Here is a 22,704-nt window from a genome sequence, read left to right as displayed (position 1 = left end):
TTGGGTCAATTCCACGGGCCAAATGGAACCACTACCAGAGGGTGCTATGCAATGGAGATGAGGTTGCTTACTTGCTTGGGGTTTGGAGGGCTAGCGTTGATCAACTTCACAAGCAAGATGTGGGCATTGAGTTCACTTTTCTCATGACAAATGAGTTGATGCAGGCTCCTCGTGAACTTCTTACATACCAGTTGGCCAGAATAAGCATTGCTGCTCTTCTTCCATTTATGATCAGAAGCATCTGGATACTTGGTGATTGTTGTTTGTCTAAAATGTCCACTCCAATGGTTCCAAAGGTACAGCGGGCAACAGGTTATGCTACAGTCGGAATTAAACAACCAATTCGCATGGAGGCGGTCACACATAGGAGCTCCCAAGGACCGTACTAGGGTTATCTTCTCGGTAATGAATATAGTTCCCACAACATTGCTAAAGACTCATGGGGGCGGTTGAAGATTCATGCTAGCGATGGCGGCACATTAAAGATCGTGGCCGTATTGTTTCTCCCATGGGATCCGGGTGACTTGAGAATTGTTTTTGAAGATATTCATGGAGAAGGAAATCCTTATTTTGTTCGGCAAGTCTTACTCACCATTCCCTGTAGTTCTCCAATGGACGACATGGAGTTCTCTACTGGTTGTGGACGAGCACCTTTTCAAGGAGGGAAGAGCCTCACGTTCTTCACCACCTTCGTCGACCACAACTACTACCTCGACGTCGTCCTCAACCTGGTTCTTGTCGGCCATAATGACTACCCTAACCTTGTTCAAGTCAAATCCGGCCACGGCTGCAACCTCGAAGGCTACTTTGGCAACACAGGCAAGCAAGCTTACTACCTTGGTCGAGTCTACCCCAACCTCAGCTACTATCATGACCATGGCGACCCTAGTAAGATCAAGGGATTTCAAGCGCCGTGGGATCCCGGCAAGTTAGCCTTTCAGTCTTCTCCTAAGCTTCGGCTTGAGGTCAAGCTAGTTAGCCTTTCAGTCTTCTCCTAAGCTTCGGCTTGAGGTCAAGCTGAGTTTTAAGGAGGGAGGGGTGTTAGCAACCCTCCACACCGGTGGGCCTTGGGCCGGCATGAGAGGGGCGGGCCTAGCGAACAGACCTGGAAGCCGGGCACTACAAGTACTCCGAGGGCATCGATCAGATCATCCGGGCTTGGGATCACGACTGTAACGTCACGGCGGCAGCTTCCTCTTCCCACCTCGGCTCTCATCCTCTTCCTTGTTCTTGCTATCTTCTCCTTTAGCACACTTGTGCTTGTAATCAGCCACTCAATCCTACATCTCGTGTGAGTAGAGTACTGGATCCCTAACATAGATGGATACATCAACCACCAAATTATCTCGGTTCATGCTCCCAAACGAACGATTTCATAGCATGGAGGCCAAACAGGACAAGTAGCTAAGCTTCTGGCGTGATAAACCACAGGTTTCTAGAAGGCAAACGTTGTTTATCACATAATAATTCAACAACATCTTCGGGGCAAACGTCCACAAACAGTCTTGCCATCTTAGGAACAACCCTTGGTCATGTCAGGGTCTTTGAAAAGCAGCATGTAGCATATATATACACACACACAGCACCGGTCAAATTCGGAGTAAAAAAGCTAAGCTCTCTCCCGGCGCAAGTGTTCGCCTCCAGGGTGGGGCGCTCGCTCGACCACCCTTTCAGGCCGCCTTGGCGAATCCGACACGCAGCTTGCCGTAGTCGAAGACGGTGTGGTAGGGGCCCATGAAGACGTCTCCCAGGATCCTGCAGTTGAGAGATGTATGTATCAGCGCCAGAAGCAGAGGTCAAGCGTCAACAAGGTAAATGGAGAACTTGTTTATAGCATGCCGGGGATTTCATCAGGTGTAACATAACTGGTATGCCCTTGAACAAGACAGCAGAGAGTGTAGATAGATTTACCAGAGAGGACCGCGAGGAGGCGGGATGTCCATGGCTGTGAATCCACTGATGCACTGGGCAGCAGCTCCTTCGCCAACCTTCAGGATATACTGCACGATCGAAGAGAACAAAATTCAGCCACAAGGCTAAAGGCTAAGGCAAGTAGGCTTAATTTGGAGTAGAAGAGTTAGAAACAAAGAAAACAACATGGGGGTCAATCTGGTTGCACAGAAGGAAACAAATAGGAGAGGAAAATGAACAAGAGGTCACACCTCTTCTGGTTTCAGCGCAAACTTCTTGCCACCAATGGTGAACTCAATGTCAGGCATGGATCCAAGGCTGGCACAGTCCACAGCTGATTCTCCCATGGGGCTTGGCAGACGGTTGCACAGCTGCAAAATTTATACACATGAGCAGAGTGCCACCACATCAGTATAGAACGAACTTCACCAAAGGAGGTCACTAAGCTCACCTGGTTAACGTAATCTAGTATGAGATCCTGGGTCTTGTTCTGTGCAAGTTGGTTCTGCATCCACACAACAGCCATCTCACAGGCACTGCACATGGGATCGGTATGGAGGCCATTCGATTTCACAGGCTCATCATCGACCACGCTCCGAATTCCAGCACTGTTCACACAGATAAACAAGGGGAAAATGAGCCACGAAAGGAAGAAGACAAATGCGAGCCGCGATAACAGCATAATGAAAGAATGCCTTGGGACTGTTCCACTTATTCAGTCAACTGTAACAAACTCGGTCACAGTAGTTAATCAATACTTGTATTTAGTAACAATTAACATCACAACTAGCTAATAGTCAAATAGTAGATACTCTGTTTTGTAAATTCAGAAATGGAATTTGCAGTTCTCACCTAACACCACGAGTCCCATCAAAGGTGCACAGACCAACCTGGGAGCAGACCTTTTTGGGCTGTGTCTGTAACATGAAACCAGAGCAGGTTTAGTCCTCTCCTTTAAGAGATAATATAATTCACCAAACAGCTACCAAAATAGTAAACAGGCGGTATGGGAACATACAAACCTCTGCTAGCAACAGGTCGAGGATCTGTTGTCCATACTGAGAAACAATTGTTTTGCACTCTTGGCTGACTACCCCAGCCGCACCAATCTTCTCGTTAATTTCAGTAATGATGGCCTACATTGGTGAATAGGAACGTGTCAACATGGAGCAAAGAAGAGAGAACCAGTGATAAACAGTGTGATCCAGATTGAATCTTGCATAAGATTAACAATAAACCATCCTAGTGTAAGCTTTACTTCTTAAAATTAAGCTTGGAATCTAAAAGATTTCTGAAATTGACCCTTCCCATGTATCTGACTAATGTAAGCTTAAGTTTGTACAATGATACTAATGGAATCAAGCAAAATGTTCTTCCGATATTGTGATTTGTAAGTAAAAGGTGCAGGTGCTATATCATCACATTTCTTAAGCACATAGCCTGTGTCTAGCCTACAAATCTGGAAGATCGTACAAAAATAGTGTGAATTTGATCATTACTAAGATAATTTCCCCGAAATAATAAATCAATTAGATAAAAATGTTGCAATATTTAGTAGATAATGCCATACATAACAGCGATTTCAACTGAAAAAGTGGATGTCACTCGCCACTCTGAAGATAAACAATTATATGAAGATCACAGCATACCGTGGGACCAGCAAGCAATGAAGTTCCAGAATCAGCAATTGCAGCACAACCGCCAGCACAGAATCCTGATAACCACATAGGTGTGAACACGCATAAGATAATTCAGATTTAAACACATTAAGATTTTAACATGAAGATAACCATTCCGTACCTGTGGACTTCCCTCCAACCAGGACATCACCCATGTCAAACTGCAGCAAGTAAGTGTGCATTCATAAGCTAGAGGATAAAATATTATTCAAATTACACAAGAACAAGACTAACCTGCCAATATCCCTTCTGGGTGACTGGGACATATGTGTGTTCACCCACATAGTGTTTAGGATCCATTCCTCCAAAAATAATTTCACCACCCTCTCCTTCATCATCAGCATGTCGGTTCAACCAGAACGAGAAAACAGGATCACTGATGAGACCTTGCTCTACCATATTATACCTGCAATGTTTATGTATCATTAGGGATCATGAATATGCTACAATCCAAAGAGTGTGCAAGGCTAATCGTGACATGTATGAGAGAAACAGAACAAGTAAATGCATGAACCAAACTGTAGGACAGTTCCACATACATGAAGTCATGAACGTAAATACTTAAGTATATACAGTATTTGTTTTGTTAGAAGCAAAGCTACCATGACCGATGCAGCAAACATGAACACACAACAAGAAGTCCAGCAGAGTATCATTTAAACTGCGACAACTAAATAAAGGGAGGTTACTGATTTCCTCATCAGGTCAATATTTAGGATACTGACAATTATATATGCTATGTTCTGCACATAGGAACTACTAAAAGCCAATGTCCTTGCAGCTACCAGTGAAAGAATTGTAATAGCACTGCATGGCCGAAAGCACTATATGCAAAGTAACATATTATTCTTACAGCAATAAAGCAATCGAACTATGCAAAAGAGATGAATAAAGACAATCCTAATGGCCAGATTGTCTTACCACACAGGTACTGCTTTGCCAACAGATATTTCCTTAAACCCAAGCCCAAGAATACCATCAAACTTTGCAACCAAGAAAGTAACACCTGGCTCCTTTGTAGCTTCAATGAATTCCTAATATGGTAACCAAATAAGATATTAACAAGAAAAAACATTAATGTGATGCATACAATCAGAGATAATCAACAAATCAACTCAGAAATATAAAGAGACACAAACCTGATCTTTCACAACTAGATCACCCACTGTAACACTATCCTCACTGAAATATCCAGCAATTGAACCAGTGCCGTACTGAATGGCAGCAGGCTTTCCTGGTGACATAACAAGAGAAAACAACATTATCAAAAGCGAACGGCTACCAAATAGAGAGATGAATTAATCAGAGCAAACAAAAAGGAAACCAATGAAAATGTGGAGAATCATCAGTATGACTCTGCCAAAACATAAAAAGGCTATAGCAAGGACTGGACATTATCATTTCCTGTATAATAGTATGTGACTAGAGTTGCAACTTGCAAATGCTATTTAATAGGCTCAACAAAGACAGCTACTGTTACAACTTACGACACCTCCATAACTATGTCTGACTACAGAAATGGGCACTACATCAACATCAGTCATTTTGCAGCATCCTTTTCAAGGATGTTGCACCTAAAGTGAACTGACCATCTGCTTCACATTCAACCGTGAATGGTTTACAGTAGTTCATCAGTACACATCTGACTTCACAGAAAATATTTTTACGAAGCAATCTCAGCTCATAACTGTTCAATTTCGGCTTAACAGACAGGAATTTCTCCAGACTACCTGGAACCAGGCACTACCTGTATAAGCTAAGACACTACCTGGTAGCTGGAACTTGACATATGGGATAAGCTAAGACACTACCTGGAACTAGGCAGATTTAAAATCAAGTGCAAGAATGACTGCAGCACATACAAATAGCATGCTACGGTTGGTGGGTGGTGGGGGAAATGCATGTGAAGTGCACAAATCACAGAGGGATGTTACAATACACACTATCTTTAGCAGCAAGTAAATAGACAGGAATAGAACATGTCAACTGTAAAGCACAACCACTAGCATGGTGGTGAGAGAAGTTTCCAGACGCTAACCATTCTTCTTGTAGGTGCTGGACGCACCCGCCTTGTAGCGTGCGTGGAGGTAGCACGCAATCTGCACCAACAAAGCACCAAACCAAAAGTCAAATCCCCTGCATCACAGACAACCAAATCCTCCTAATCCTAAAATAAAAGTAAAAACGGCGTCAGCACCACCGAGGAGGAGGCAGGACGCACCGAGAAGTAGCACTTGGCGGAGGGCACCCAGAGGTTGGAGCTGCCGGTGTCGAAGATGACGGTGAACTTCTGCGGCGGCGTGCCGACGCCGATCTCCCCGAAGTACTGGGCGTTCATGTAGTTCTTGAGGGACACGATGTCGCCCTCCTCCTCGGAGCGGAGGGTGTTGGCGCCGCCGAGGAGGTGGTGCTGCCCCTCCTCGCGGTCGGAGAGGCTCGTGGCGACGCGGCTGTTCCGGTCGATGTGGCGCTTCTTCAGCGCGATCCGCACCAGGCCCTCCGCCTCCGACGCCGGGAGGAGGGCCTGCAGCAGCACCGCCGCTAGGAGCAGCACGGCGAGTCCGCGGGTTCCCATGGTCGCGATCTGCAGCAAATCGGAGGGGTTAATCGAACCGTAAGGGGAATCGAGACTGGGTAAATCCTAGTGGGGAAAGTAGCAGAGCACGCTCCTAACTACTAGTTGACTGACAGTAGTACCGCAACCAAATCCCACAAAAAACACAGCCGAGTGGGAATTTAGGCGCGGAAATCCCACAGAAACCTACTAGCAAGGGCCGAATCGAGGGTTCAGAGCGACTGAAACGGGAACCAACGAAATCGGAAAAATTCCAGAGAAATCGGAGGCAGATAACGCCGCGGAGCACGCGAGAGGCAGCCTGGAATCGACCGACGCCAAAAACGCGAGCCGGACAAGCAGAAACGAAATCTGACCGCCGACGCCGAGCACAATCCAGACCAAAACCGGCGCTCAAAAGAGACAAAATAAATCGGCGAAAAGGCCAGATCGAGTCCTCGAACTCACACCCGGAAAGGGAGCAGATCCACACCAAAAACCCAGTGACCCGCACACGAGAATCACCACCTCCCGCACTCTAACGCGCGCTAGAAAGCAGTCAGTCGAGCGGAGTCCACGAGAAGCGCACTGCTAGCAGGGAGAGGGGGAGGGGGGAGCTCACCAGAAACCGGAGGAGGATCAAGGAGAGGAGAGCGGAGCCGAGCCAAGTGACGTGTGCCGCACCACGGACCCGATGCGAGTTGTTTATATAAAGCGGTTCGGGCCTCGGGCCCGATGGAGCTCACCCGGGCCGTCGGATCGTGGTCGGTGCCGAGCGAGCCGTCGGATGAGAGGATAGGGACGCGAAAGCGAAACTGCTACCTTTACCCCGCGAAGTGGTGCGTGCGTGAGGGAGGCGAGCACCGAGGATGGGGGAAGCTTGTTGCGGGTGATCCTGGTGGGTTGCTTTGCGTGGAAGTAAGTAATTTGGTTCCATAATATCCGTGCAAGGACATCGCATTCGGCCTGGCCATGGGATGCTAAATTTGTAGTAATCAAAATTACTAGTAGGAGTGAGTACAGTACACTGCTGTTGGAAGTTGCATCTACTTATATTTATTGGTTTGCTTGTCTCCAATGTTCACCTGGGCCCAGTGGCGGAGCTACTCTCAAAAGCATGAGCGGGCTAGTCTGAAGACAAGTCCAATATTTTTATTTTTGATAATTATGAGCCACATTTACTCTTAGCCCAGCCAATTGCATAAAATCTTGGGCGGGCCATGGCCCTTTTTGCTACAACGTAGCCCCGCCAGTGATGACGGTCAAAACCATGCGGTAATTATCTCCCGTTAAAAAAAATACTACCATATGGCGCCACAAAGCCCTTCCCTCATGTTTCCCAGTTGGTTTCGACGCCGACGGGTGAGGGCGCGTATTAGTGTAAAGTCTTGGCCTAGTTTGTTAGGTTTTCTTTCATGTCCTTGTGCCATTTGCCCCGGCGGTGATGCGACGAGGAAGAAGCATATTCGATCTCGTCCCATATCGTGGTAGAGTTGCTTCTGTGACCGGCGGGTGCGCGAGGGTTGGTTTCGCAAAATACTATCTATGCACCGACAAGATTATGCGACAAACGCTTTTTGGCATCAACACCGAAGGGACTACCCGTAACGCCTTCATCTATTTCTCTAGGTTGACCTCTTGATGTTCTAGATTGTCACCGTTGGCGTCTTCTCATGACATATAATTACTTGTTGGCCCTAGTAGTTACGACAATTTCGTAACCCTACCGTTTTAAAATAAAGGTGTGGCATCAAGTTAGGCTCATGGCGCGCCATCGACTTGCACGAATCGAAGATGGCGATGAGACTCTTCGACCCGTTTGCAATCTGTAGAGATACAGCCGGATGTATGCATTTTCTAAAAAAAGAGATTTTTTTAGCCGGGCGCCACCCCTTTCCATTACTCATCATAACGGAAATACAAAGTTCAAGTCACCACACAATCTCCTAGGTCCACTCAAACAGATGCAAAGACCCTACCAACAAACATAAGGGAACCGGAAAGGGAGCGCGAGCTCAAAGCACCACTGGGAAAACCACCACGAGCACCCGTCATCGGGCAGCCCGTTGTGGGGCGAAAACCCAGTGACACCCAACTCCACCCTCAGACCACACGCAACAAAAGAACCAACAGTATCAACCCCGAGGACACAAGTGAAAGAACATGCGGTGCCCCCATGTTTGGTTTTGGTAATTGATGAGAATCTCTATAGACTAATGGTTGCCTTGAGTTATATTTGAAGGTTTTGTCCATAGACTTTTCTTGGAGTACATGTGTTGGTTTCAAGGAGAGTTTGTGTCGACCAAGGTGCTATTCAAGGAATTACCTAAAGATTGGTCTTGTGAGAGGTCGATCAAGACTAAGTTAAAGAGTGAATCAAGTTGATCAACCCACAAAGCGTAGAAGATGTACCGAGAGGGATCAAGTGATCCCATGGGATGGTAAGCATTGTCAATTACGCTTTGTGTACTAACCCATGGTCTTTGTGAGGGTTCTTTGTGGGGTAAGGTTGCGGTGTGCAAGTTCAAGTGGAGCATCACGAAGAGATCAAATACTTGAAGCTTGCCGTCCTTTGTGGTGACAATGGACTTGTGAAGATATGCGGAAGAAAGGCTCACCCATAGTGGAGTATGGGGAAGCAATCAACTAGTCTTCATCGAGCCAACACAATCAAGAAAGGTGGTCCAACTTGAGGAAGTCAAGATCGTCATCATCTAGCTCAAGTGGACCATGTGCAAGGCAAAGGTTTGCCCTTGATAGGTTTTCTATTTTACCGGTCTCATGATGGTAGTTGGGAGACCGGGTTATAGGATCGATTGCCGTACTATCAAGGGGGGCTCTCGATGAGTAGCTTGATCGTATCGTTCGTAGAGAGCTCAAACCATTGCATCATCTTTCTTGGTTCTTGTTTGGTTCTCTTTGTGAGTCTTAGAGCTTACGGTCATTTTGTTGACAAGTTTGAGTTCATCGAAAACGGAGTTCGCTTGCATCTTCTATGATGTTTTCGATGTTGGAGGTTTTGCCGGTTCTTCTCGGTTGGAGGTTTCACTCCTCTTTTTGTTAGGCATACCTCCCCTGCCTCTTCTTACTATAACCAGTCGCTGTTTTGATGCTACTCGTCGTCTTGTTTCCAACAAGCTTGAGTTTGCTCAATTCGGAGCTCATATGCAGAAGTTATGGTAGTTTTGATTTTCTTGAGTGTGGTTTTTGTCAGGGTCCCAGCGGTAGTACCGTGGTACCCAGCGGTAGTACCGCTGAGGAGTCACAAGCGGCAGTACCGCTCCGCAGCGGTAGTGCCGGCGGTGACTCCGCAGCAGTACTACAGTTGGCTTACCAGGTCCCTACCGCGTCGATTCGAGGGGTCTTTTTCTGTGTCGGATTGTGCAGTACCTCGCTGCGGCAGTAGTGTGGCAGTACCGCTCCTTAGCGGCAGTACCGCCCTTCCTCCGCGGTAGTACCGCCCGATTCCCTCTTTCCCTTTACCTTTCGTTCTGTGCGGCAGTACCGCCGAAGGGTGCGGTAGTACCGCCTAACCCAGCGGTAGTACCGCTGTCTCCTACGGTACTACCGCCCCAAGGTTCATGTTTTGTTGCTCCTTTTCCCTGTTTCTTCCGCCTGAGCGGTAGTACCGCTCATGGAGCGGTAGTACCGCTCGTGTGCGGGCTGAGCACATAACGGTTGGATTTTCCCCCTCCTATAAAAGGGGGTCTTCTTCCCCATTGAACCTTATCCTTTGAGTTCGTGTTCTTCCCCCATTGTTGACCTTCTTCGAGCTTGCTAACTCTCAATCCCTACATGGATTCTTGCTAGTTTTTGAGGGAGAAGAGAGAGGAGATCTAGATCCACATTTTCACCAATCACTTTCTCCTTTATGTGAGGGAAACCCCTTGGATCTAGATCTTGGAGTTCTTGGTGTTCTCTTTCTTGTTCTTCCTCTCATTTTCCTCCCTAGCATTAGTTGCTTCGGTGGGATTTGAGAGAGAAGGACTCCCTTGCCATTGCATTTGGTGCATCGGTTTGAGTTCTCCACGTGATACGTGGAAGTTACAAGTTGAGAAGCTTATTACTCTTGGGTGCTTGGTACCCTTGAGCTTGTTCCTCTTGGGTGCTTGGGCACCCTAGACGGTTGTTGGTGTTCGGAGCTCAATCATTGTGGTGCAAAACTCCGGGCAAGCGTCGAGGTCTCCAATTAGGTTGTGGAGATCGCCCCGAGCAATTTGACGGGTATCGGTGACCGCCCCCAAGAGTTGCCAAAGTGTATGGGTTCGGTGACCGCCCCCAAGGGTTGCCATTTGTACGGGTTCGGTGACCGCCCTCAAGGGTCCCTTAGTGGAATCACGGCATCTTGCATTGTGCGAGAGCGTGAGGAGATTACGGTGGCCCTAGTGGCTTCTTGGGGAGCATTGTGCCTCCACACCGCTTCAAACGGAGATTAGCATCCGCAAGGGTGTGAACTTCGGGATACATCGTCGTCTCCTCGTGCCTCGGTTATCTCTTACCCGAGCCCTTTACTTTGTGATAGCCTTATTGTTTCTTGTCATATATCTTGCTATCACATAGTTGCTTATCTTTCTTAGCATAAGTTGTTGGTGCACATAGGTGAACCTAGTTGTTTTAGGTTTTGTGCTTGGCAAATTAACCGTTTGGTTTATTCCGCATTTGTTCAAGCCTAAATCATAATTATTGTAAAACGCCTATTCACCCCCCCTCTAGGCGACATCCACGATCTTTCAACAAGGCTCGCAGCTAAGCAAACATACACCCACACAGGAGTGAAAGAGACTCAAAAGAACAAGGCAGAAGGTCGGACCGGGACGCAGGTCTTAACACCAGAAAGCACCAGCTTCAATCCATCATCGCCCTGGCTGGAGCTGCGCAAATCCTCATCATTGCCGAAGCGTTCGTCTTGAGCATCTTGGCACCACGCTCCATTGCCTCCCTATCAGCACCAGTCATCAAGCCTGCCCAGTATGTCAAAAAACCACATGCAGAGCATACCACATTAAATGGTGTTTTAAGTTGTTTATGCTCAAAAGTAGCTTGGTTACGGCTATTCCAAATAGCCCAGCATATGGCTGCCAGTCCAAAGGTATAGAATCTGGCTCCATCAGGTAAAAAAACATAGCACCGGGAGAAAAATTGCCAGATGTTATTTGGGCATAGGTCTGTGCCCAGCACACAGCCTACCGTCCTTCAGACTACCCGATCCACTGGACAAGTAAAGAACAGGTGCTAAGATGTTTCAATGCTCCTACAAAATGAGCATCTAGGGTTCCCAGGCCATTTTCTTTTCTTCATGACCTCTCTAGTCAGAATGGCATCTTGAAATAATTGCCAAAAAAAAACTGAATTTTCAGGGGTATCTTCGCTTTCTCCGGTCACGGCCGTGTCTTTCATGCAGCTGTTAGCGTCCACGGCTTTCGCATTCGTTCGTGGGAACGTGATATGATAGCAAAAAAGGGAAATTGGAATGAGAGAGCAATGGTGCACAATCAGTCACCGTCTGACGGTGACGGAGATGGATGTTTTGCAACCTCCTCGTAGATACAGCGCGCACATGAGCTGCTCGTGGAAGTGGGAACCTCCCCGTCCGAGCTAAACGCGAGCCGCTCCTGGCCAGGTGGGCTGCCGGCCCCACCCGCCAGTGACCTGCAGCCTCGGGTGCAGCCGCACCGTTTGGGGTAAGGATGAGGAGGCACGATGGCGGAAAAAAATTGGGTGGAGACGGGCTGCAAACCTCCTCCCGTGCGTACCCGCTCTAATCTATCGCCACCTGTCGTACCAATGCATCTCACGGCATCCGCTCGCGCCCGCTGTAGCGCTCCTTTCTTCGGCTCGATTCTGTCGCTCCCGGCGCTTCCGCTCGGCTCGATTGGTAAGCTGCTATATCGGCTCAAGAAACCGAACACAATCCCCATCTTGTTCCACGTCCAGCGGACAGCCAAGGCCGAGCGATGCCGACGGAGCGAGGTGGCGGCGCCCACGGAGAGCGGCGGCGACGGCGGACCAGGAGGCACCATGGGCACCTATGCCCACGACTCCACGAGTGATGCGTGTCCGTGGGAGAGCTGCTCAAACTGTTGGCGTCAGAAGACCTAGATCAGATGGCAGCCGCCTTGGCGGGCGAAGTTGGGCATGGAGGCGCCCTTGCTGGCTCACGGCGTGCAGCGCCCGCTCAGCGAGTATGTGCGTGCATGGCACCGGCGTGCTCTCGTAGCTTGAGCTCGCTGGATATGATATCCGTGTTCACCAACTGAATGAATTCAGTTTCCCGATTGAAAAGAAGAGTAGCTTTTCACTGATGAACCAGCGCCTTCCATAATAGTTTGATTTTCTAGCTTTGTGGTCGTTGCAATTTTCTTGTCAACGGGCATCACAATTGTAATATCCTCTCTCCATAGAGCATGGCTATAATAGTTGAGCGAGTATAATTTTCAGATTTCAACTCTGTATGATATTACACTGTATTTCTATTATCAATAAGCAAAATAGTTTCCCTTTTATTGCAGCAGCTGTTCATGTCCGTTTCCTGGATTGCATTGTTATGTGCTCTATGTTGCCGACACCATCACATGCAACTTGTTTGTGTTCCACAAAGCCTCCTACAGTTTAGATGTCAGAGTTTTTTTAACTTCTCCTACACAATATTATTTCTGCATTATCATGGCCTGCTATGAGGTCTGAAAAGATGTCAAAATGCTCGCTGACGTTCTGCTCAATGGATTGCAAGGAAGCATGTTCTTTTGGTTACAACATACTTTCTTCAGTGAATTTCAAGATTCAGAAACTTATAATGAAAATAATAATGATACTCTATTGTAAATTGATCAGAATTATTGACTGTAATTTTTCTGATCTGTAAAAGGATAGATTCTTGCAAATGGATTCAAATTGGACTGAGATTTAAACACCAATGAGTAGCATTCCAGTAAAGCATCCCTATGAGAATAAATAGATAATCCTGTAGATATTACAAAGCAAGGTTCCATATTTTCATGATTTGGCACTCCATCAGAATGATAGAGCAAATTGTTCTCGAAAGCATATGGAAAATCGTCAAACTTCAACCATGTCACACTCACATGTTAAAACAGAAAACATGCTACAGGTCCAGAACTGCTATTTATCAAAATGTAACTTTCTAACGGACGAGGACAATGTGGCTTCTTGTTGAACTCCATGTAGAAGACTTGTAAATCCGCCTTGGACGAAAGGAGCAGGCATGGCCGAAGGCTGCCCGTACACATCTGTTGAGAATGTTAGCATGGATGCATTAACATATCCGCCTTCAATAAACGGAGAAGCCATGGTCGAAGGCTGACCATACAAGTCACTTGATAATGTTGGCATTGAGGCAGTAGCATATCCGCCTTGGATCACGGAAGAACCTATGGTCAAAGGTTGCCAATGAACATCATTTGCAAAGTTTGTCATAGCGTCGATGCTACTAGCATTAAGGTCCTACATCATGGAAGATGAAAAAGTTTAAAACAACAGATTAAATACAATATGAAAGGAAAATAATGAGTACAAGGCATGTCTTACGATCAATTCATCTGGATCATTGTGTTCCTCTCTATTTTCTGTTGCATTCTTTGGATCTTCTCCTATAGTCAGACATACAAAAAAAATGACTATAGAAACATATACTGGATTATAGCTTTGCTAGATTGGGTACAATCGATCAATACCTTTCTTTTTAGAATTTTTCTTTTTATTTCCTTTCTTCCTTTCAAGAGAGATTTTTGATCGTTTACTCTTTGCGCCTTTTACCACCGGAGGCACTCTAAATGATACAATACCTTTTAATGTCTCTGCAACACACTCAGTCGAAACTAGCGGAACCTCGTTGGATTTTTCTTTCATCTTGCTAAGAGAATTATCTGCTTCCAAGTCCAACTTATCTATGGCTTTCTCCAAATCATCAAGAAGCTCTTTCACTGTCGAACATTTCAATGCAACAGATGTTGCCTTCCGTGAGATACGGGCCGCTTGTGTTTTCAAATTTTCCGTATCAGTTCCTTGCTTATCAATATAGAAGCCTCTCTTTGCATATTTTGTCCATCTGTTTAGTATATATTGCGATGGCAAAATGAACACATCGTTCATGGTGAAGACTTTGAGAGCATGCTTGCACAACAAACCTATCAGATATGCATTTCATATTTTATCAGCTTGTATTAAAAATCATATTGCAATAAAAAATGTGTACACATACCTATGGATTCAAACTTTCTGCAACAACATGTAACAGTCATATCTGTACTGTTGAATACAACTGTTGCTCCATGCTCGCTGCGCATATGTGTAACCATATATGTGAAGATTGGCCCTTCATTTGTTAGCAGTTTACACGAGAATGTGAATTGCATTTTAAATTCTTTCTCAAACTCGGAATACATCCTACTTGTATATGATTCAGCCGCGGTCTTCAACAATGGTAAACTGCTATAAGTAACCGGGCTCTTTCGACGCGAACTAAAATCTTCATCCAACTCATTCTCGCGAAGGCTCGCTGAAACCTTGTCACACTCTACAAGGAGTTCGGAAAGACCAAGTTTCCTACGGAATCTTTTCTTAAAGACATTATTCATTCCTTCGCTCCTTTGAGTCGAGTTCATATCAGCTGTAAATGAGTCACGATAAATTGCAGCCCACTTTCCCCTCAATTCATACAATTTTGCCATCCATTCATTGTCCTCAAGGTTATACTCCTCCAACAATTCTTGCCACTTCCTCTTGAAGATACATTCAGATCTGTCTTCATAGACACATCTCTTAAAATCCGGTAGAAACTTCTCAGGATGCTTATGAATTACATGCCCGAGATGTTTAGCAGCATTTAGATAGATGTGCCACAAGCAAAGACGATGGCTTGTATATGGAAATACATAAGCAATTGCTCCGTCCATGGCCCTGTCTTGATCAGTAAAAATTGTGCTTGGATGCTTGCCTGACATTGCCGCAAGAAATGTCTCAAATAGCCAAACAAATGAATCAATGGACTCATTAAATATCAGTGCAGCCCCAAATATTACCGTCTGCTTGTGATGATTGGCACCAAGGATTGGAGCGAAAGGCAATTCAAACTTATTGGTATCAAACGTGGTGTCAAATGATACAGCATCACCAAAGCATGCGTAATCCATAATGGACTGACCATCTGCCCAAAAAAAATTAGCTATCTGACCATCCTTCTCATCTACTTGAATCGCATAAAAAAATGTTGGATCCTCCCTCTGCTTATTCCTCAAGTATTCTAACAATGTTTTTGCATCATTGGATTCTAAATACTTCTTCCTTTCCTTACCAATCTCATTATTGCAATCCATTTTTGAGAATGGCACTTTGTCGACTCCTCCATAGAATGCTACCATGAAATCATACACCTGAGATGGCTTCATCCCAGCTTCACGTATCTGGCCAATTAGCGCTCTGTCGGCTTCTACAACACGTCGTTGGGACCTCAACTTGTGTGACTTATTGGGACTAGCAAGATAATGATTGTGATCTGTTACAACCTTTTGCACTGTCCAAATCCCCTCTCTACTGACACTAAATTGAACACGAGCCTGACAACCTGTTCTTGTAGTGGCCTTTGATGATTCGGTTTCTCGTTCTCCTTGATTACTGCAAACTATATATTTCTGGTATATAGTTCGATCTTGGCGGCGCTTTGTCTGGCTCTTTCTGATACTAAACCCAATCTTGCTGGCATACGTGTTGTACATGTCGTATGCTTTCTGCTCTGAATCGAATGACTTTCCCACTTCGGGAACAATCAAAGCTTGCCCAACTTTATCAACCACCTACAATAAAAAGTGTTGAGAATTAAAATTACATTACCACAATGTAAAATATATATTATGTTCTTCTTCACAACCCATTAATTTTACATTAGGTGCGTCATGGATGGAATACTTTGTTTTGAATAAGCTATTGTACTATCAAGCCAAATATGAGCAAATCATTGTTTACAAAATTATTAATATGTCATCCTCAAATTGTTCATTACAGAGAAACATCTTATCTTGACTTCCTGATCTAGCTTTTGGCATGACAATGTACTGTAATGTACTATACACATGCAAGCTGAGATTGTTGTAAGGGACAATCTCAAAGAACCAGGCAACAACCATACCTGTTGTATCTCCTCTCCGTCAGCTCCACGACCACTGTCGATCACATCGTCCTCCTGGCCTCTTTCTCTAGTCATGTTGGTTGTGTCATACTCCTGATCTTCTGTTACGTGCGGTGGCGGCAAGTCTATGTCGCATGTTGCTGCCTCCGATGCCACTGTCGACAGCGGGCTGTACGAGGTGGAGCAGCGGCCGTCCTCATCCGCATGGTTTACATGATCCAAGGCGGCGATAGTGCCGGACTCCGGCGTGGTGACTCCCGTGCTTCTCGATGGAGGCAACACTTCACGCAGCGGGTGCACGACCCGCGGCGGCCATGGCTCTCGTTCCGGGCCGATGCAGCCATGGGAGAGAGAGGGCGGCGAGGCGTTCTGGCGTGGTGCGGCCATCCCCGACTCAGGGATCCCACGCCCACCAGTCCGATCGCGTGGTGTTGGAGAAGAGGGCTCCGATCGCTCAGCCATGGAAATTCCGATTATTGCGGAAGTGATTGATACGAGCCGCGTGGTTGTTTCCTGGAGCCGATGCGAGGTACTCGAGCCGAGAAACATACGCGCAGGGGTGGATGAGAGGCTAGCGTTAGATGGAGAGCAGGGACAGGTGGCGTTAGATTAGAGCGGGTAGGAGGAGGTTTGCAGCCCGTCTCCACCCAATTTTTTTCCACGATGGCGTGTGCGCGGAGTGAGATAGAGATATGTTGCTGCTTCTGCTCCGCGCACCCCGTCGCTCACTCGCTCGCGTGCACGCCAGAAGGCGGGGCCCCTACCCGTCGTGCTCATCCGGCAGGGCAGATAGCACATCCGGTGAGTGATGGTCCACCATCCCGGTGTGAAGGCAGCAATGAAAGGAAGGCAGAGAGGACAAGCAAGGCATCCAATAATTGACCCACTGATGGATTAGACTATTTGGAGGTTTTGTTGTTATTATTATAACTAGTAATTGTGCACGTACAACGCACGTGTGACCTTCGAACAAAGGTTTGCATTAACTTTGTTCTAAACCTTGAACTTGTATGCATACTATTATACCAACTTGAAGTTTCAATCCCTAAAATCAGAGCCCTAAACATTGTTCTCGAGCTACCAACAACTTGCTGTCATGAAAATTAACCCCGTTTTAATGTAAAAAAAGATCACCGGTTCGCAAAAAATATAAAGTAACAAATTGCAGAATCTATGGATCCATTCTGACCTGTAAAATATTCATGCAACCCTTTACATCTATGGATCCATGCTCGGTTAGTAATAGTAACGAAATTACAGAATCTAAAAGCTCACACATTATTTGCCTTAGAATAAGCTTGCGACACATATCGCATAAGGGCAATTACTTGTCTTAGATTTGTCTAGATAACAATTATTTTGCATCGAACAAATTTCCTTTGATGAAAAATCACAAGTGCAATTGAAGTATATACCAAATATCTTACATATAGCTTGAAGTGCTTCTCTCTCGATGAGGAGATTTCCAAGGATAACATATTATAATCAATTTAATCAAGACTTTTTTTCTTAAAACTGGGCAAAAGATTTGCCACTTTCATTCAATAAGAAGGTATAGATGTTCTGGCCTCCAAATTACACACATTACTCTGGCGGCATCACATTACTAAAAAAATTAGCTCCCGCAAGACACCACAACTTCGACTAATCTTTAATTCTAGCAACAAGAACCCCTACATGCACCGCGGTGTGGCGGAAGACTTGAGCATTCCTCTCCTTCCAAATTTCTCATGAGATAAGCATAATGAGAGACGTCATTGCCCGCCGAGATTGTGACATGCATGAGTATAATCTCTGAAGATCAGAGAGCATACAGAAAATCTGGACGAAGAACATGCTTCTAAGGATAGAGAATCACATCTCAAATAGCAATACAGTATATCTGCCTCATGCTAAAGAAACTTGGCAGGCAACATGCACAAAGAGACAATGCAGTACACTCGAATGTTCTTGTCCGATAAGTTAATCAACATATAGCCTTAGAAATACAATCACAACCACTTTGACACACTCCAAAAGTGGAATTTTCAGCATAGCAACGGAAGATCCGGCAAATAGAAACCGAAGCATAATTTAATGACTATACTAAACCAGGAAATTGTCGATTCCAGTCCTTTGTTTCACTGCAAACATACACGTCATCAACTAATCACATCTTGTGCACAGTCGGTAAAAATATATTCTGAGAAATATATAGTACCCGGTACCCCTACCCCTTAGAATGATGAAGTTTCTATATAGTACCCCTTTGTACTCAATTAAACACTAATTAGAAAGATATCACCTACGTACCTCTGTGTTCTTTCCATGATATGCCCTGTACCTCTGTGTTCTTTCCATGATATGCTCTGTGAAGGGTAACGTGGTCCCTCTCCATCTTCTCCATCCCTCATTCCAGGATCGGGCTATTCGTTGGTTCTACAGCCATTGATTCATCATGTGTTCTACAACACGAATCTGAAGGGTAGCACATCCAAAACTAATGAACGGATTCACATGTATAAAATTACCAGGTGGCGGGTACGTGGCTATCTCAGGCGAGACCGTGGAGGAGCCGCAGACGCGACCGTGGACACACGCTTATGGAGTGGTTGTCATTTCGTAGAAGATGCACACATGGATTAATAGCAACATGCTCATGCCCAAGTCTTCTTCCATCTGCAACACCTAGGCACCACCGCTTCTCGAGAAAAGATAACCTATAAAATGTATAATCATCCTCAAAGCCAGAATCTCATCTCCAGCCGATCATACATGCAATATTCGTAAGTTTTTGTTGCCTAATGATGGAGCACTTAACTCTCGGATGCAAGCTAACTCAAAGATACTATCAGAAAAGGTAATTAGAATATGTTTTTCTTCTTAATCAGGAAAGAAAGGCTGGTAAATGGAAGAACCTTCATTAGACACTCTGCAAATCCTTGTCTGACTGGGCGGATCAAAATTAGAGACTATGCACAAGGGCTGACACATGTCAAGTAATTATGCATGTGTTGGATATAACTTGATTCACGTACTAATCATGCAAAGTAGGCGGCATAACCTACCATTGACAAAGTTGCAGAGCCTGCTCCAGCCTTTGCCTGAATCGTAAGTGAAAAGAGGATGTGAAACTCAAATGGAGAACAGAAAATAAATTCAAGTTGGAACTATGGAAGTTTCTGATACAGAAAACCGAAAGGATATGAAACTATGTAACTGTGCGGAGTACTACATTGTTGAGTACTTCAGAAACTTCATCATGCTTACCTAATAGGGTTTGTATTACATTTCGTCAAATATCTCGATCCACTCAATGTCTAATATCAGTGCTGGTAGCCCACAGAATATCAATTATAGTAATTTCTGATTGCAGTTTCAGTTTCGGGGTTACAAGGATATGTGCCCAGGAGCAACCCAACGACATATGCACTATCTTGCACGTAACCCTGGAACACGACAACAAATATAGCTAGTAAACATACACACATTCTTTGAATTGTATTGTCAACCTTGCAAATCTCAATGGTATCTAAGTTATGTCATATCTACTATACTGAGGGAGATGGGGTACCTCTTGCTATATTGTGAAACATGTTTTTTGATTGAAAAGAACATTGACGAAGCACCTCTAGAAAGAGACATCTGACTGACATGTGCTCAAGCAAAATTAAAGCTCGAGATGGAGCAGAATAAAAATGTCTAACAGTAGAGATGGTCGGAAGCATTCCGAAGATGCTAATTAAAGCTCGAGATGGTCCTTACCGCGGCGGTCCAGGCGCCTTGCGCGGCTGCGCGGACGGCGCGACGGTCCAGGCGAGCATGGACGGCGCGGCGGTGCGTGGCGCGGGTGGCACGGGCGGCGGTCGAGGCGGATGGCGCGGACGGCGCGGCGGCGGTCGAGGCGGACGGCGCGGCGCGGGCGGGCGAGGGGTGGGGCGGAGGGGAGCGACGTGGGTAATTAAAAAAGAGAGGAGAGGGGAGCGACGTGGCCGGGAACAATGTTAACCCAATGGCAATGATTGGTAATTAATTAAGTAATGGCATGGTGGGTAATTAAAGCGTAAAACGCGTTTAGTATTCTGGAGGGATATAGATCATCAGATTGCAGGTTTCGATGGATAGAATGATTTGGTTCTCCGCCCTCTCTTTCTTTTATAGTGGTAGTAGATAAGGGGTGTCTGCTACTTTCTAGTATATAAAAAAAAGTGGGTGTACTATACTTTGTTTGAGCAGATGGATAAGGTGGACAAATCATGCGTGCTCCGGCCTGAATATCTTTATCGCACATTCGCACACCAAATGAACCAGCACTTATATATATATATATTTTTCGCGATGAACCAAAGAATCAGCATTAGCTATGTACTCCTAGCCAATACTAGTAGAAAAATACAAGCTGTTAGAAACCGGGCGTTCTCTGGCATTGGATAAAGGCTAGGCGAGAGTCAACTTGTAGGAGCTGATATTCAATATTCAAATACCCGTGCACGTCCGTCCAACTAGTATACAACTATGATATCTACAAGCTGCGAATCAGAGTAGAATATACCTTGTCCCCTTCGAAGAAAACACAATGACATTGATGATCTGAATGCTCGCCACGCAAAGTTTTTCTTTTTTTGAAACCAAAGAAATTTTATTTATCCGAATGCTTTGACTCCACCCGCAAAAAAAAAAAGGAAAAAGAAGAAGAATGCTTCGACTCAAAGTACCAGTACCTCATCTCCCCTAAAAAAAAGTACCAGTACCTCATCTGAATTCTGCACCGTAGGATGGCTCGTACAGTCCATGCCTATCACATCACGTGAAAAAAACAAGCAGCTCTTCCCATTTTACCCCGATCGACAGGCCGATCAGGACCAAAGCAAATCCGTCGCGTTGCCCTCTTCGCCGTCCACTTGTTCGGCTGTTGTTTTCTGCTCATCGTCGATGCACCACGTAGCCATCGACTGTGTACGACAGCAACGCTAGCTTCCACTCCATCTTCTGCGGCCCACCACCGCTGGTGCGACGCCAAAGTGGAATGCCCTAGGCAGATCCAGAGCAACTAAAGAAAAGTGAGGTTGCAGCAACTGCGTGCAACAATTGGCCAACTTATGTAAATATCTGTTGTGCTTTGTTGGGCAGATAAGGCGGACAGAAAAATTATCCCTCCCCGCATCTTCTTGGATTATATTGTTGCACCGACTATTACTATTTTTTTTTTTGCATTGAGAGTGTCGCCCCCCGACGACTTAACTATGAAACCAGCTAGTGTGAATGTGCGGAAATCCAATTTGGAGCACGTGCTCCTGCACGTGAAAATGATTTCAAAATGTCAAAAAGGTCCCAACAAAACTTTGATGTATTCATAGTCACATCCAAATGCCACCTGCAAAGTTTAGGTAAAAGGTTTAGATGTTTTGGCCTATGAAAAAAAATTGAACACCAAATGTTACCCCAAACTTGTTTTTCAACCAAACGAAACACTACTACTTTGTTTCGCATAAAAATTGGCAAGCATGCTTGCGACACTGACATTACTATTATCCCTCCCTGTATCTTCTTGGATTATTATCTGTCGCACACCGACGATCACTAATTTTTTTATTGACAGTATCGCACACCGACAATTTAACTATGCAACGAGCGTGAATGTGGTGTTATAAAAAGCAAACGTTGTCTTCTCTTTTTATTGGAGGGAGGCAACGGAAGCCAACTTGTAGCTAGTCCTCTTGTGTTTTTATTCCCGTAAAATAGGTCTTGTGGTCATAACCTCATAGTGGTGAGTGTGTGTGCGTGTGTATGAGCTTATGCGTTTGTACCATGTTTCTAAAAGAAAAGTTAAAATTCTCATTACTCCAATTCTCAAAATGGCCATAGATTATCTGACTTTAGTCTATATAGTATATCCCGATTCTCAAATTCTCAAAATGGTCATACATTGCTTACATTGCTCAACATCACCACTACAACCTCTCACTCGCCCGAGACCATTGGGCATGTGGTTCCCGTAGGTGATGTGGTTGTTGCGTCCAGAGGGTTGGCATATGTGCCCGAGGCTCTCTTCGTCAAAGAGATTTGCAGTTTCCTCACTACTTTGGACGCTGCTAACCCTGGATCCAGCAAGATGATTGATTGTCTCGTGAAGGACAAGGCCATAAAAAATAAGAAGAGAGGTGGTGTTAGCCCTCCTAGTATCATTTTGAAGTAGAAACCAGACAAGTGCAAAAGCAAGAAGGTGATAACATGAGAAAGGTGTCTGTGGTTGCTTGATGGACGATTATTTGTATTTTGCCCCGCCGTCACGTTATGCTTGTGTCCGTTGCCTCTGCCGATGTTTGTTTCTCGAGTTACCACGAGTTTGTTTGGGCTCACTCGTGAAGTTGAGTCTGATGTGCAAGAGGGTTGTAGGGGTAGTGCGCCGGGGCGTTTGCCTGTCTAATCATTGTGGTCTC

The 22,704-nt window shown here is 45.4% G+C and overlaps 2 protein-coding genes and 1 long non-coding RNA gene across 4 annotated transcripts; all 3 read right to left on the bottom strand.

Annotated features, from left to right (window-relative positions):
• Nucleotides 1-1,432: 1,432 nt before the first annotated feature.
• Nucleotides 1,433-6,921, bottom strand: LOC147992768 (phytepsin). 2 transcript variants are annotated; one of them, XM_087531648.1, is made up of 14 exons: nt 6,767-6,921; nt 5,812-6,174; nt 5,629-5,689; nt 4,730-4,824; nt 4,512-4,624; nt 3,825-3,996; nt 3,712-3,751; nt 3,561-3,625; nt 2,934-3,047; nt 2,764-2,828; nt 2,363-2,519; nt 2,163-2,282; nt 1,912-2,000; nt 1,433-1,755 (listed from the first exon to the last, which is right to left on the bottom strand). In XM_087531648.1, the coding sequence occupies exons 2-14, from the start codon at nt 6,163-6,165 to the stop codon at nt 1,671-1,673; spliced, it is 1,530 nt and encodes a 509-aa protein (XP_087387774.1). In that variant the 5' UTR covers nt 6,166-6,174; nt 6,767-6,921; the 3' UTR covers nt 1,433-1,670. The 2 variants fall into 2 exon arrangements, with proteins under 2 accessions (XP_087387774.1, XP_087387779.1); XM_087531653.1 differs by lacking the exon at nt 6,767-6,921 and adding an exon at nt 6,615-6,638.
• A 6,665-nt stretch (nt 6,922-13,586) lies between these two features.
• Nucleotides 13,587-16,672, bottom strand: LOC147992767 (protein FAR1-RELATED SEQUENCE 5-like). Its single transcript, XM_087539134.1, has 4 exons — nt 16,294-16,672; nt 14,363-15,931; nt 13,836-14,288; nt 13,587-13,751 (listed from the first exon to the last, which is right to left on the bottom strand). Exons 1-4 carry the CDS (start codon nt 16,670-16,672, stop codon nt 13,630-13,632), a joined length of 2,523 nt encoding a protein of 840 aa, XP_087395260.1. The 3' UTR covers nt 13,587-13,629.
• Nucleotides 16,673-17,851: 1,179 nt separating this feature from the next.
• On the bottom strand, nt 17,852-20,159 carry LOC125539155 (uncharacterized). Its single transcript, XR_007296698.2, has 5 exons — nt 20,030-20,159; nt 19,333-19,368; nt 18,796-18,984; nt 18,578-18,703; nt 17,852-18,408 (listed from the first exon to the last, which is right to left on the bottom strand). It is a non-coding gene; the product is annotated as an uncharacterized LOC125539155 (long non-coding RNA).
• Nucleotides 20,160-22,704: the final 2,545 nt, after the last annotated feature.

Source organism: Triticum urartu, chromosome 1A (assembly GCF_056163025.1).
Source record: "Triticum urartu cultivar PI428250 chromosome 1A, HENAU_Tu73, whole genome shotgun sequence".
Taxonomy (NCBI): Eukaryota; Viridiplantae; Streptophyta; class Magnoliopsida; order Poales; family Poaceae; genus Triticum; species Triticum urartu.
This window is presented reverse-complemented; position numbering and strand designations above follow the sequence as displayed.